This window comes from Erpetoichthys calabaricus, chromosome 6, assembly GCF_900747795.2.
Source record: "Erpetoichthys calabaricus chromosome 6, fErpCal1.3, whole genome shotgun sequence".
Classification (NCBI taxonomy): domain Eukaryota; kingdom Metazoa; phylum Chordata; class Cladistia; order Polypteriformes; family Polypteridae; genus Erpetoichthys; species Erpetoichthys calabaricus.
Genome location: NC_041399.2, coordinates 24,651,272 through 24,665,858, shown reverse-complemented (window position 1 = coordinate 24,665,858; position 14,587 = coordinate 24,651,272). Strand labels below are relative to the sequence as shown.

General features: G+C 34.7%; 1 protein-coding gene across 1 annotated transcript in view; it reads right to left on the bottom strand.

Moving 5' to 3' along the window:
- The window catches only part of marchf6 (membrane-associated ring finger (C3HC4) 6), a 77,482-nt gene extending 63,455 nt beyond the window's left edge, over positions 1-14,027 (bottom strand). Inside the window, 2 exon segments of the mRNA XM_028803420.2 lie at positions 4,878-4,977; positions 13,742-14,027. Coding sequence (XP_028659253.2) covers positions 4,878-4,977; positions 13,742-13,760 — 119 coding nt within the window. The 5' untranslated portion in view covers positions 13,761-14,027.
- Between the last annotated feature and the right edge of the window lie 560 nt (positions 14,028-14,587).

Here is a 14,587-nt window from a genome sequence, read left to right as displayed (position 1 = left end):
GCACGATGACAGAAGTCGCAAAATCAACCGGAATGTTCAAGCAAATTATAGAAAAAAACCCAATATAAATCCATTAAGTAGTTCTGTAGTGAAAAGCAGACAGACCTACAGACAGACAGAGGATTTTATGATTATATATATATATATATATATATATATATATACACATACATACAGTATAGAGAGAGAGAGAGAGATGTAGGTTAAAGTTTTAAGTACCACCACATGTATGTTTGTACTTAATAATTTAGCATACAAAAGCATGTTATTAACATTTTTGCTTGTTGCTCACAGTGAATCTGCAAAGCATGTAGCACTTATGACTAGTGCCATAGCCATTGTAATAGGGATCTGTTTGTCATCCGTAACATCTATCAGAGTTGGAAAAGAGGAAGATATACAGAATATAAAACTTGGTGTATCCCCTAGCAAGGAAAAACTGAAATAGTAAGCAAATTCTTATAGAACATTGCAAATTAACCAATTCTTTTCAATGAGAGATTTTTAAAATTTGTATAGTGTGATCCATTCAAGATATATCAACAAAAATTAAACTGTCTCAACAAACTTTGTAGAATAAACATGCCACATTTCAATAAAATTGATCCATGGGGGAACAAAGTTGTTTTTATGTGGACAGGCAGACATGGCTATTGCAATAAGTGCTTTGCGCATTATATTCGAACGCACCTAACAATGATAAAATTGCACGGAACTGGTTATTTATGCTATACAGCTATGTCTTGGGCTAGCAGATGAAATATTTATGCCATTCGTTCTTTTATATATACTGAGGCACTACACATCTTTTCATGGTTCACAAATGTATTAAATGTATTGTAATGATGTAATGATTACATCATTTACTGATGAAATAAAAAAACTTAACATGCATTAAACGTATCAGAGTGATGAGCAGTAAAGACTACAAAGCAGGACAAAAAAAAATTAAAGCATAAGATGCTTTAGAACAACAAAGGCAGAGCTGACTGACACTTTATAGTGTCAATACAGCTGTAGATTGACAAGGGCAGTGGAGTGGTAGAAAGCCCGAACAGTTTTAAGATTCTCTGTAAAGACATAGATTCTTAAGTAACTAACATCAGAGAGCTACAATCCTTCAAGCAACAGCATGCAAAGCATCTTACATAATCTTTTTGCACTTTGTTAGCCTCTATCCTTAACATTCAAGGTTCACCACCTTGATAACATGGAAATCTGACCCAAAGAGCAATGAAACTCTTGGAGGAATAATAATTATTAATAAAAATAATAAGATATCAATAAAAATTTGATCACAAAAAAATAAAAGGTTAATTTAAAAAAAAAATAAACAGAACCCAAAACAGAAGTGATACAGACTATGATTCTCACCCAATGGTCAATTACCATGAATCTGTTCTGGATTTGTGAGACAAAATGTGCTGAACACCTTCTGTTTAACCTGAGTGTCAAAGACTGGAAAAAATGCTAAAACTATAAATGTAAAAATAAACTGTTTCCTTGCCACTCATGGAGCTGCATTTGTTTCTGTAGAATTTTCTGTCTACAGTATATTGGAAAATATCTGAAAAAATACATATTTTAATATAAAACGTTTGAATCTCAACTATTACCTTATGGACAGCCCCAATTCATGCCTTTGGAATGTGAGAAGAAACCGATACTCTTGGTGGCAATCTACGAATCTACAAAAACGTGTGATACACATACAGATGCCACACAGACATTGACTGGATTGAGACTGTAGAACTGTAAAACAGCTACACTATCCACTACACCAACAAGGAAAGGTTAAAGTAACAACGACAAATAATTTTTACTGTAATTTTCATTTTACTGTATCCTGCCAATGATCACAAATATATTTCTACAACAATCAGAAAATTAATCTGAAACAGAATAATTATATTTCATTAACACAAGGAGAATGAAATTTCACTTCACCTGTGTATGACTTCTGTATCAATCAGCAGGATAATAATTCACAAAACACCCATATCATGTTGACTAATATCATTAATAACCTATTTATAGTTTCCTTTTACAGTGTCAAATTTCTACAAAACGCCAATGATGAAATAATAATGCTTCTACTTCAATTTTAAATCTATGGTTCCCCAGAGAATAGAAGGTTGTGAGCTGTTGACAAATAGTGAGATAATTAATGGCCACGCACCCATTTCAAGAAATGGCACTGCTCATTTCCTATCATGTCTAGGGCAGATCAGTATGTTGTTTACAGAATCTGTTCTCTTAAATAATAAGCATTAGGTGAACTTATATCCTTGACTGGAGAATAATCAATCAACACACACAACATTCATTCTAAAGCACATCTGAGATATGACAAAATCAATCAGAATACATTTAAGTCAATATGATTAGCTTAAAGAATAACAATTTAATAAAACAATAATAATGCAGTGATAAAAATTAATTTTACAAGTAACAACAAATTAAATTAGCATGCAAAAAAACCACACCCTGGAATCTTAAGAATATTGTTATGAAACATATTAGCAGTAATAGCCAAATATTTTTTTTCTGCTATATTTATACAAATTTGATTCTTCCCAGAAATCTCAATCTGCTGATTGCATTCACTACAGTTTAATTTTTTTTTTCAAAGAACAGAAAGAAAATCTCCAACAACATAATGAAATTATTCATATTTTTTAAAAAGTTGGAACTAAATAAAAAAATAGATAGATTTTCAATGTGAAAATACACTTTGTTTTGAAATTTGTTTATATTATTCTTACATTACTGAATTACATTTTAGGGATGAGTGACACGGCCAACATAAACACCCAAGTTTAAACCTGTTAGCATTTCATTGGTGAGTAAAATGATTTCAACACACCCATGTGAAAAATTTGGCATATTCATGAGACTGTGTGAATGTTTCTACAGATCAAGGTTTTCACTACACAGTTTCTGCTGACATTATGACCTTAATCAAACAAAGTGCTGAGGAACTCTACAAAACATAAATATATAAATGATGCCCATCATATCTGGTAATGGTTACAAATCCAGTTCCCACATGTATATAGCACTGTCTGACCATGGAGACAAAGGTCTCTAATAACTTCTTTCATACATGCCAAGTTTGAAAAAAATATATATATATTATTATATATATGGATGATCTTATAACAGCAATAGGAATAATACAAGGAAAGATAAGTCAAAAGGACTTTTGTCTGGTAAAACTTAAACTCTACACTCCAAAAAAATAATCAACCATCAAGCAAAACAGAAGCAGTGTCAAAGTTTGGAGACTACCTTAGGACCCAGAAAACTCTTTGATAGAAACACACATTTTGTTTTGTATTACAGATGAAAATATCCGTTAAAAACTATTCGATTACAGGGTAATAATTCATATATCCATTACATGCAGCTATTAATAATCTGCATATAATAAAATATAGTATAATATAAAAAAGTAACATGTGCAAGACTTATCTTCTTATATAATACGCTATCATGGCTGTGCATTTGTCTGTCCAGGATTTTAAATCATCTGTAGCTCGCAAATCGTTTGAACTATTGACCTGAAATTTGGTACACATATACTATGCGACGTCTACTATCCACTTTCGGGGTGATGATTGACCTCCAAGGTTATTCCTCTTTTTAGTTTTATTTTATTGTAGAATCAAATCTCGGCAGTAGGGTGGCTGTGTGGCGCACAAGTACAGGCACCGTTCTCATCCCCACCATCTTCGCTGTCACTTTCCCTACCTCTTCATATCTTATATCATCCTTGAGGCAGAGTGAAGACTTAAGTGCCAGCTTTAAGTGAAAAATTAAGAAAAACGTACTAAGCAATTGCAACACAAAAACTGAATTAATCAGTTTTAATGCAAAAAGGTGCCGACGAAAGATGTGAAGAAGTGGGCTGCTAGGGTGGAGAAAAGAAGAGCTGCTCAGGGAACAGCAAGCGCATCAACTTCTGAGCAAACGAATGCTAAACGTACAGAGAAAGAGAATGAAAACTATAAGTCAAGTGTATTCACTGCACGTATATCATGTAGTACGCCGTTACTGGTAATTTATAATTATAATTTATTACTGTTAATATCATAGTTAATAAAATGTTTAAAACCTTTTAAAAGTTGCTTTACAACAGATACCTAAACTAAAAGCAGCTAAAGGTGGTGCAAAATACTGCATTTCTAAATATTACAAGAGTTACTTTTTCTCAAGGTTTGCTCCTATAACCAAAATACATGTGTGGTAAGTCAACTGACAATTCCAAAATGGGTCAGAAATAGAGCCTATAAATGGGCGCAATCATGCTCTGTAATGGACTGCTAATCTGCCCATGGATTGTTCTTCCTTGGGGGTGATGCATACATGAATGTTCAGCTACAGTGTTATCTGTTCTTATAAATTACTTTGATTAACTACGTTATTTTGGTTAAACAGTAAGTAATAAAATAATTGGTTCTAATGCAGAAAAACAAAGGAAATTTATGGAAAAAACTGAATTTTGCTTTAAACTAAGAGTGCCAAAAGTGCAAATACACTCAAGTGTATCTAAATATTCCCAAAAAACAATTCTAATATTCTCAAAATCCATTTCACTATGATGCTGTCAGTTTCAGTTTGGAAGTAATTTACATATGCTGAGGAAACCCCTAATATTGTGAGGAAAACGTTGGTTTAAAATCTAAATAACAGACAAACAGATGCACAAGTTGCACATGAAGACACAAAGAAAGCAAGGGGTGGAGGTGAGATACTCTATAAAAAAAATTAAATGCATCAGTCACATATTGGTGTAAATTTTAAGACTCTTTTCAAGCAATGTTTTAAGAAAGTGATGTCACTGTTCAAGGAAGCAAAAAAAGGAATCAACGTACCATTCCTGATGAATAAATTTAATACTGCCAGTACACACACAAGGATGATAGAGAGGCTTGTCAGGCGTGCCCTCAGAGCGGCAGACTCTGCATATATCAGCTGCAAGAAAGCAAAAGTGAAGAAAATTTACTTGACTCAACTAAAACTGCAGTATATACATTATATGACACATATAACTTATAATTTATAAAATTTTAACTGTCATTGCATTTTTTATATATTAGATGTATTACATATAAGGGATGTAAGCCAACGGTTCTCAAACTGTGAAGATGTGAAAAAAAGAAAACAAGAACCGAAAACATGAAAAATATATCTAATGAAACCAAAACAAATTAACTTAAGCTACTGTACATTCTGATACTAGAAAAATAAATATAGAGTTAGATAAATGTCGATAAAAGTAGGTATAATAAAATATGCACCTATGATATATCATTAATTAAAAAAGAACAATTTGATATTGGTGGGCTCCTTTCAAAAAAACGTTAGGAGGGCACAATTAAAACTTATGAAAACTCAGGTCGCAAATACTTAAAGGTTGAGAAACGCTGATGTAAGCAACAAATTTTCACAACAAGTATTCAATAAGTGAAACGACCACAGTTAATTGTAGGAAGAATATTAACAGACTATGTACGCCTGATTATAGTTTTTAATTTTGTTAACAGAGTTTACGGTGCACTAAATACCAAATAAATGCCACAAATACAGGCTATATGTACAAGAAATTTTTTGATTATTATTCACAAAATGCATTACTGCAAATACTGGTTGAATTAACCTAAAAAAATAATGTAAATCAGTACTTTTAGGCTTACCAGCTGAAAAGTCCTAGTTTCAAGTAGTACGGTAGTAGTATAATATACACAAATAACAACCATATACCGTAGCTCAGCAAAAATGGCCCAGATAGCATTGCCACAGATCCAAATTTCATTAATAGTACAAAATAACTGAGTCGCACTTTGAAATATTATGGCAACAGGACATTTCAAAACAACATTATACTGTTAATGAAGTGAATTTGTACTTTATGAGACACAAATTATACTAAAAAAAATCTAAACAGGGTGAAAGCTACTGTTCTGGATTAAAATCATCAAAATTATCTGGCCAATATGCACTTAATACAAATAATCATATCACACAGCAACTGGCTTGACTACACTACATTTGTCACTCATCATCCTCAAAACTCTGCTGCACGCAGACAACATATGTTTCTACCTGTCATCACTGCTTATCCTATATCAACCTACCAGACGAATGCATTGTTTAACACAAACTTTTTAATTTTTACAAAGTTTCAATTTGCAATTTTCAATTGACTCTCTACAAGCACTGTGGTTCACAATAACTGAATCTCTATCGTTGGGGTTATAACTGAGGCCCTTCCAGTGTTAATGGTATAAAGTGTAATTGGAAGGCCATCTTTATTTCCCCTTGCAGCTTAAATCTGCTATGCCTGTGTTTACTTTAGTTTCTAAATACAGTATACAGTATTGATGGAAACTGTACTGTGCAATTTTACGCTTATTTCCAAAAATATGGCAAATAAAAAGTTAATTTATATTTTCTCTGTAGTATGTTGCATAGAACGAAGTAATGCAGTTAAAAAATGTGTTTTCAGTTAAGCACAGGTTTTTCACACCTAACGGATATTTACACCATTTTACTTCCTTCAAATGATTACTGATGTTTCGTTTTTTGTAAAGGGGACCATATGCACAGATGTGCTGCATTGATAGAGATCAAAGAAGAGTACAAACTTGCTGCCTGTGCTTTTCTTATGGGCTACATCTATATGTATTTGAATGATTGCAGCCATACAACTATCTGTGATGCTCTGCTCTATGAAATGCAATACTGTATTTAAAACAAGGTGAATCAGCTGGATACAATATAGGCAACTTATATAGCTTAATAATGGTCATGGGAAGAGAAACAAATCATCCTAATTACTCTGTAGCCCGAACATTATTATATACTGATTTAGATATTGCCACCTAGTATCTTTCAGTTAATAAAAGTGATATTTTCCAGTAGTGAGTCTATTCCCCCAAGAAAAAGTAGTATCAAGGGGACTGTGATGAAATTGCTTTGCAACATTCTTTTTTTAGGCGTAAAACAATTCCTGTATTTTGTCTACAAATATTTGCTGAGGGTGCAAGATTGTTAAACAGTATGCAGTAAGCATTTTCTCAGAAAAATCATAAACCTAACTGTCTATCATAGTTTGTAGTCCAAGAACCCTCATTAAGCAACCCGCTTTAGATATTACAGTAGCTTTTCCTACACTCCCAAGCTGCAGTTTTGGCACGTTTCAAACAAAGTGGCTAGTTTACATCATGCACTATTGGCTAGTTAACAAAAGTGAAAAAATGAGCTGTTCTGTATGGTCACTCCAAAATAAAATGCTCTGTATGTAGTGTCATCTACATTGTCCACACATTCGCATGTCTGTCTTTATAACATCGCTTTGAAGTACAAGGCCGACTACTCCAGTGATATAATATCTACAAAATTTAAGGCAGTGCAGAACTACAGAGATGAAGATAGTGGGGCTGCTAAACAAGACACTTCATGCCTGAAAACTCTTGCAGGGTTTTCAGAAGCCAAAGTGTCCATTAGTATGAAAACTGAAGTGTGACAAATTACACACATTTGAAAAGTACACAAGTGACTGGGATGCACCAATTACAAGCAAAATACCACCAGTTACGTCCTGAGCTGTTATACAACTAATCCTTATTCAGCCCATAGGCAAAAAACATCAAAAGACTGATCACTTAAGTGAGGAACCCTGACTGACTTGAACTATAACATAACTGACAGAGCTTTAAGTGAAAAATTAGATTGCACAAATATAAGCAGGTAAGAAGGTAGGTATTTAAAAAAATAAAATAAAAAAACCAATATGCAATGGTCCATACAGTACTTCTGTCTAAATCTCACTTTAGTGATACTGCAAAAAATTACTCAACGGAAGATTTTACACAGTGATAAAATTTATTGTACTGTATAATAATATAGAATGAAGTGCTTTAACTTGTATAATATTTATCATGTACACAAAGAAATGTAGAGTAAAATGAACAGTAACTAAATCAAGTGAATAACTTTTATAATAATATTTCATTTAAAGCTATACACGCTGGATCAAATGCTATATACAAGCTGCTTATATAGATTGTTACAGGGATAGCGCTGTCAGCAGTCTTCCTTTAAAAATGTCTTTGAGTGTAGAGTGCATGCATCTGTGTGCATGTAGCTCTGTATATGTACATGTAAATAAATGATGTATCTCAAAAACTACTCTTGCAAAAAATCAATAGCCCTGGTCTAATGACTAAATGGAGCACAATGAAAAACTCATGGTTATAATAAAACAATTTCTACAGCAGTTACCATTCGATATAAGGCAAACTCTTTTTGAAGGATATGGAGATAAGTACTGGACCAAACAGAATCAAAATCAATAGGCCTGGAGCTGTAACAAGGCAAACACGATGCAACTTCAATGAAAAATATAGGTATCCATAAACAAGTTGACCTATGTACAATGACAACTTCCAGACACATATGCACATGCAGACACCATTCTAAAATCAACTTTACTCAACCTTTTAAACACCACAAAATTAGCATTTGAACTTAACTTGATTGTAAATTTTTGCCCCCATAATCAAACTTCTATTTACATGGAAGTAAAAAGGTGGGAGAGGTCTGGAAAACTAAAATATCAAAAGACTGTTATATCTGAAATTTTCCATCCATCCATTATCCAACCCACTATATCCTAACATAGGGTCACAGGGGTCTGCTGGAGCCAATCCCAGCCAACACAGGGCGCAAGGAAGGAACAAATCCTGGGCAGGGCGCCAGCCCACCACAGGGCACACACACACACATACCAAGCACACACTAATGAGACAATTTAGTTTTGATTAATAATATTTTCAGAAAAGAAAAATACCTAACAGGCTAATGTTTCCTGCAGTTAAAAGACACAAACATCTCTTAACAGCAAGTATCCTATCCTATTTTATTTGTTGACAAACCCAATTTGAAAAGTGGGTTATTATGAAAGCATCTCAAGGGTTTTTGTAAATGAAATGATCCTGAATAATGCTGCTCTTTATTCATTCATGTGACACTGATAAAATCATGTTTGGATTCTGATTCTCTTACTAATTATTTAAGTAGCATTTCATTTTTCAATTACCAAATAGAAATTGTTTGGTATGTACATAGAGTAGAATAAATCAGGCAGTCCCTCATATTATGCTTTATAATTGTTTTGTGAACTATACATACATAGAAGGAAAATTATCTCCATATCAAAAAAAGAAGTTCAGGTCCTGTTAATAATTTCTCAAAGCAAATGAGAGAGACCGATTAGTAACTATGGGGAAAAGCCTGTCTGGCTGCTGTCATACCCATTAAAGGATGTTCAACCTATTATTGGATTATACACAGTCTCTATCAACAGATCATGAGGTTACTAAATGGGCCAGTCATAATAACCAGTAGCGTACGTGTTCTTTTAGATCGCTTCTACAATATACAAAGCTGAATATGTTTGCTTGTCCCTTATGCAAATGCACAATGTTGATGTCATCTTTAAAAATTTTGTACAGATTTTTCATTCGTACAGGGGAAGACAACATGTATTGTTTCATTTCAAAATCTGTCTGCACCTGTGCTTTATTAAGCAAGTGTCCCAGGGAGGCATTTTGGACTTTTCCAAGGTAGGCAAAGTTGCTCTCCACAGTAGTTTCAGCTAATGAAACTCTGGGGCCAACATTTTTCTTCCTTGAGAATTTATTTTGTGGGTGTACCTGCACTTCATTTCATTCTGCACCACACCAGGTACCCATTCCAGTACTGTATATACACACTGCATTCTATGTATGCTATTTGTTTTTTTGTGTGTGGGTGTTTAGTTGGTATTAAATCACTATTCCTATTATGAGACATGCAAGGAAGAATTTCACTGTACTATGTAGTACTAGGGTGTTGTACCGTGTTAGCCATTATGAATGTAGAGAGAAGCCAAGCAAAATGACACCTTTTATTGGCTAACTAAAAAGATCACAATATGCAAGCTTTCGAGGCAACTCAGGCCCCTTCTTCAGGCAAGATGTAATCATGGGCCTTCTCCTCCAATGTGCGTTTGTGTACTGTATAAATGTGTGAAGAAGGGGCCTGAGTTGCCTCGAAAGCTTGCATATTGTAATCTTTTTAGTTAGCCAATAAAAGGTGTCATTTTGCTTGGCTTTTCTCTACTGTACTATATACATATGAAATACACTTGAACTTTAAAGGTCCACTTACTCTTGCATGAGCAATAAACCTATTTTAATATATTTAATCAATTCACAGAATCTGTGAAAATTAACATTTATCTTCAGATAAATGGTAGTTAAACATAGATTTAACCTTACAAACCTGCTACATAAAGGTTCAGAAACCCTGAAAAACACTGTTTTTTTCACGGAAATGGTAACACCACAGTTGCACAGACATCTTTTTTTGTTATATACCATTAAACATACTATTAAAGTATTATGATGATTCAAAGTTGGTATATTTCCAATTTTGACCACAACCGTATACACACATTTATACAGTACACAAACGCACATTGGAGGAGAAGGCCCATGATGCATTCATTAAAGTTAACACACACAAATGATTGGCTTATTATTCATATATATAATTCCTCTTGATCTTACAACAAACTTAACCCATAATAAAAGCAGTACACAGCATGTTTAAGCATCACTATGGAGTCAAACAAAGCAATATGAGGTTCTACTGAGGGGATACAAACATCTTAAAAAGGAACTGCTGTAAAATGTCTAGAGAGCAGAGAACATAATGGTAACTGACACTGTCATGCACCAACTGGATAGTTGTGGTCATTGTTCTATTTTATTATTATCTTTAGATGGCATGGAGATGCCGTTAAAGGACATCATTTGACCAGTGTACACAAGTTGGAGGAATCTAGTGCATCAGTGATGGTCTATGAAATAGAAATTACTTGGGAAGTCACACAAAAATGTATCCAATGCAAGACTACATATTTCCAAGAACTAGATCACTAAATTTAAAATCAGTTTTCTTGCGAGTTTTTCTATGCTCCGTGTTAATGCCAATAACACACTTCAAAAGCACTGTTCCCTAAACAGGATCCTCTGTGAATATATAAAACAGCACGTGTATACCTGCAACATACGATTTTAACTTTGTCACTATCTCCAGCTAAGCCTATATATATATATATGCTCCTTGTTGCCTACTTGGATCTCCTGATGAATGGCATCTGGGGATGCCACCTCTGCATGGTATCAAACCTTAATCCATACTTTTTCATGTGTAGCTCCTGGCTGGTGGAACAAGCTGCTCACCTTCATTTGAAATTTTGATTACCTCAATGTCTAAGATGTATTTGAAGACGCTCTTTTGGTGAATGTCTAACTTTAGGCTTTTGTAAGCAATGAAATGTTGTATAACTAGCCTTATTCTGTTTGGAGCTCTTCACTTGTAATATTCACCCCAAATGACTTGATCAATGATCAGTAAATAAGTTGATCTCAAAACAATTTCTTCAGAATCTGCTTTTGTAAGCTTTAAAAATAATTTAGATGCAGTGCTCCTTCGTGCAAAATATTGCAATACCTGAGGAATCACACAGGTCATTCTGCAGCAGAACTTCCTGTAAACAGACAAAGGACAGTCAAACTTTAGGAGAGTGAAGGCAGGAGTATTGGTTTTTACATTAAAAAAGGGGAATAATAAACAGAGAAAGGGAAATTTGAGCAGACAATGTATGCATGGGGAGAAACAACAGAGCATAAGAAAACAGAGGTGGTCTTTGACAGAAATTAAAACTGAATGAGTTCACACATTTTCATTTTGTCCTGTAATTAAAACAAACACTCTTTGTGCGAAGTGTAAATGGTGAGTGAGCTAGTATTTAGTACAGTAGCTCAAATTTTTACTTTGAAAAAGAAAGGATATGAGTCTGTCCTTGAGATTTATATTTCAATTTTACGTGTAAACTTGTTAAGCATGTTACCTTAAAAAGCAAAACCATTACAACTGTGGCTTATAGATTTAACAATAATTTTTATTTTCTTTAATGGCATTTTTGTTTATGTTTTATTAGCTTAATAAAAGTCTATTTTAAGAGGATTTTATCTATTTTAGCATGTTTTGTGGTCACTGAACTATAAGTAAAAAATGCCAAAAAGGAACTCTGCTCTGTTGGGCCCCTTGAGCAAGGCCCTTAACCTTCAACTGCTAAGCACTTTGAGTAGTGAGAAAAGCGCTATATAAATGCAAAAAATTAAAGAATTAAGCTTACAGAATTTAATGTGTTAATAAAAAATGAACAGGTAACAACTATGGGCTGCAGGTTAATTCTAAATATACCACTTTAATATAGAACTTGAAGACTTCTATATGGCTGGTTCTGCAGAAGGTGGGTTAAAAAAAAAAAACGGTTTAAAAAAAAATTAATTTTGAATTGTCCAGTTCTAGTAACAAGAAATTGGTGATCGGTATCAACCCTATTTAAAGAAAACTGATCAAAGCAACCTGACTTGTAATGATTAATTTTGTAACCTTGTCATGTAATACTTGTTTCTAAATAGTGCCATAGACCAAGTTTTACTCAATTATATTGAGCTCTTTTGTAGTGTAGCAAAAGTCAACAAAACGTTCCTTGGTTTTGCAGATTTTAAGTTGCAGACAATTCTATCTGCTCCAAAAATTCAATGTTCTACACCTGATCCCTAAACTCCATCTTGTTCTCCTTATCAATACACCTCATAAGTGCAGAATCATCCAAGACTTCTCCATATGGCATCACCTGGTGTAATACTTACAGTCTGAGGTGTACAGAATGAAGAGAAGAAGAGGACTGCCCTCAAGGTGCTCCAGTATACCTCACACAGTACTTGGGACACACAAACTGTGGTCTGCCTTACAGATAGTCCATTAACCAGGACACCACGGGTTCATCCACCTGTATCCCGAGTTTACCCATAACATGGATGGCTGGATGGTACTAAAGGCACTGGAGAAATCAAAAACATAATCCTCACAGTGCTGCCACATTTGACCAGGTGTGAATGAGCCGGGGAAAAATTAAGTTTTATCTATTTATAAAAGCATTCGCTAAGCAAATAAATGTAGATGTGAATACTGCCCAGGCAATATGGACTGTCTGGTTTCCACTATATTGAAACCAGACATATGCAACTTTTGTGTATGTCAGTCCCTTTCAACAGGCATCTAAATGTAACAATAATTGTAAAAAAAAAAAAAAAAAAAAATGCACAAATACGACATGGTGGAACATTTGCTTTAACAGTCCATTTCATACACTGACAGCACGACAAGCTACTAGAATCGTCCCTACTTGCTACTTAAAATTGCCGTTCGGGTAACACCATGCCAGATCTCAAGCCCTTACAGGTCACCCTGTAAATGTTAACAGCACATGGGAGAACCAGAAAAGGTAAAGTTGGCCGATTGTTACATAATCACAGATGATATGTGGCAAACAGCAGTAATGAGCGCTCCTTCATTTCAAACGGTGAAAGCCGGACAGCAGGTCAATGAGGCGACACCTCAATCCGAACAGAAACGAGCCGAGACGGACTGCGGAGCGGCACGGGTGTGACTGACCGACCGACCAACCAACCAACAAACTCGACCGACTGACCAGCACCAACACCTGCTCTCGCTATTTTCGGCGTAACGACCGGCAATTTCAGGTGATTGGCAGCCTCCCTGGAGAATAGCCAAGTTAAGCTGCCCACATTCTAGTATCGTGTTACGCTACCTTCCTCGGCGGTGTCCATCTTGACGGGTGACGCACAGCCGCGGCTCCCACTTTACTGTAAATACATCAACGCGCAGTCGGCCAAAAAATCCCAGCAAGGGTATACATCGAGTCGCTGGGCGTTCAAACAATGAAAAAGATATTCCAAAATCTGTAATTTCCTGCAGGCATGGACTTCAGTTTGTTCGACTGCCCACTCTTCTGATTTCCACCATCCTCGCAGACTCCTTAGGACAGGATCAGCCGCAACGCGACCGCAGGGCGACGTACTGCTGTTTACGACAGCCGTCGCGAGACGCCCGCCCTAAGAAGTACAACCGTCCTGCTTTACTTTCCGGCAGGAGATGATTCCCTTAGTAACATAGAATGGGCGGGCCTCGGTGATTTGATGTCAGCGGCATGCAAACTGTAATAGCTTTAGTTCGTCTAAACAAAAAAATAATACACGCACAACCTTTGATGTAAGTATATACAGAATTAAATGGATGGAACTTATTTCAGTATATATATATTTTTTTGTTTACATTTTAATGAGAATTAGCCTCTACAGTATTTCGATTATTGATGGAAGAGGAAAAATAAAAGGAATAAGGTGAGAGGATGTGAATAACAACGGTCACCGAAATTAAACTCATAAAAAATGTTTTAATTATAGTTATTTTTAATTTGCAATGATGAATACAATAAAAAATGCTGCCACCACATCGCATTTAAATACAAAATTGAAAAGAAACTTCATTCAAATTGAACAGACTATAGAATGTATTCATGTATACAAGACTGTTCAAATTTAATTTAGCATGAAAATATTTATTTATAAACATGTGTAAAGGAAATAACTGCACA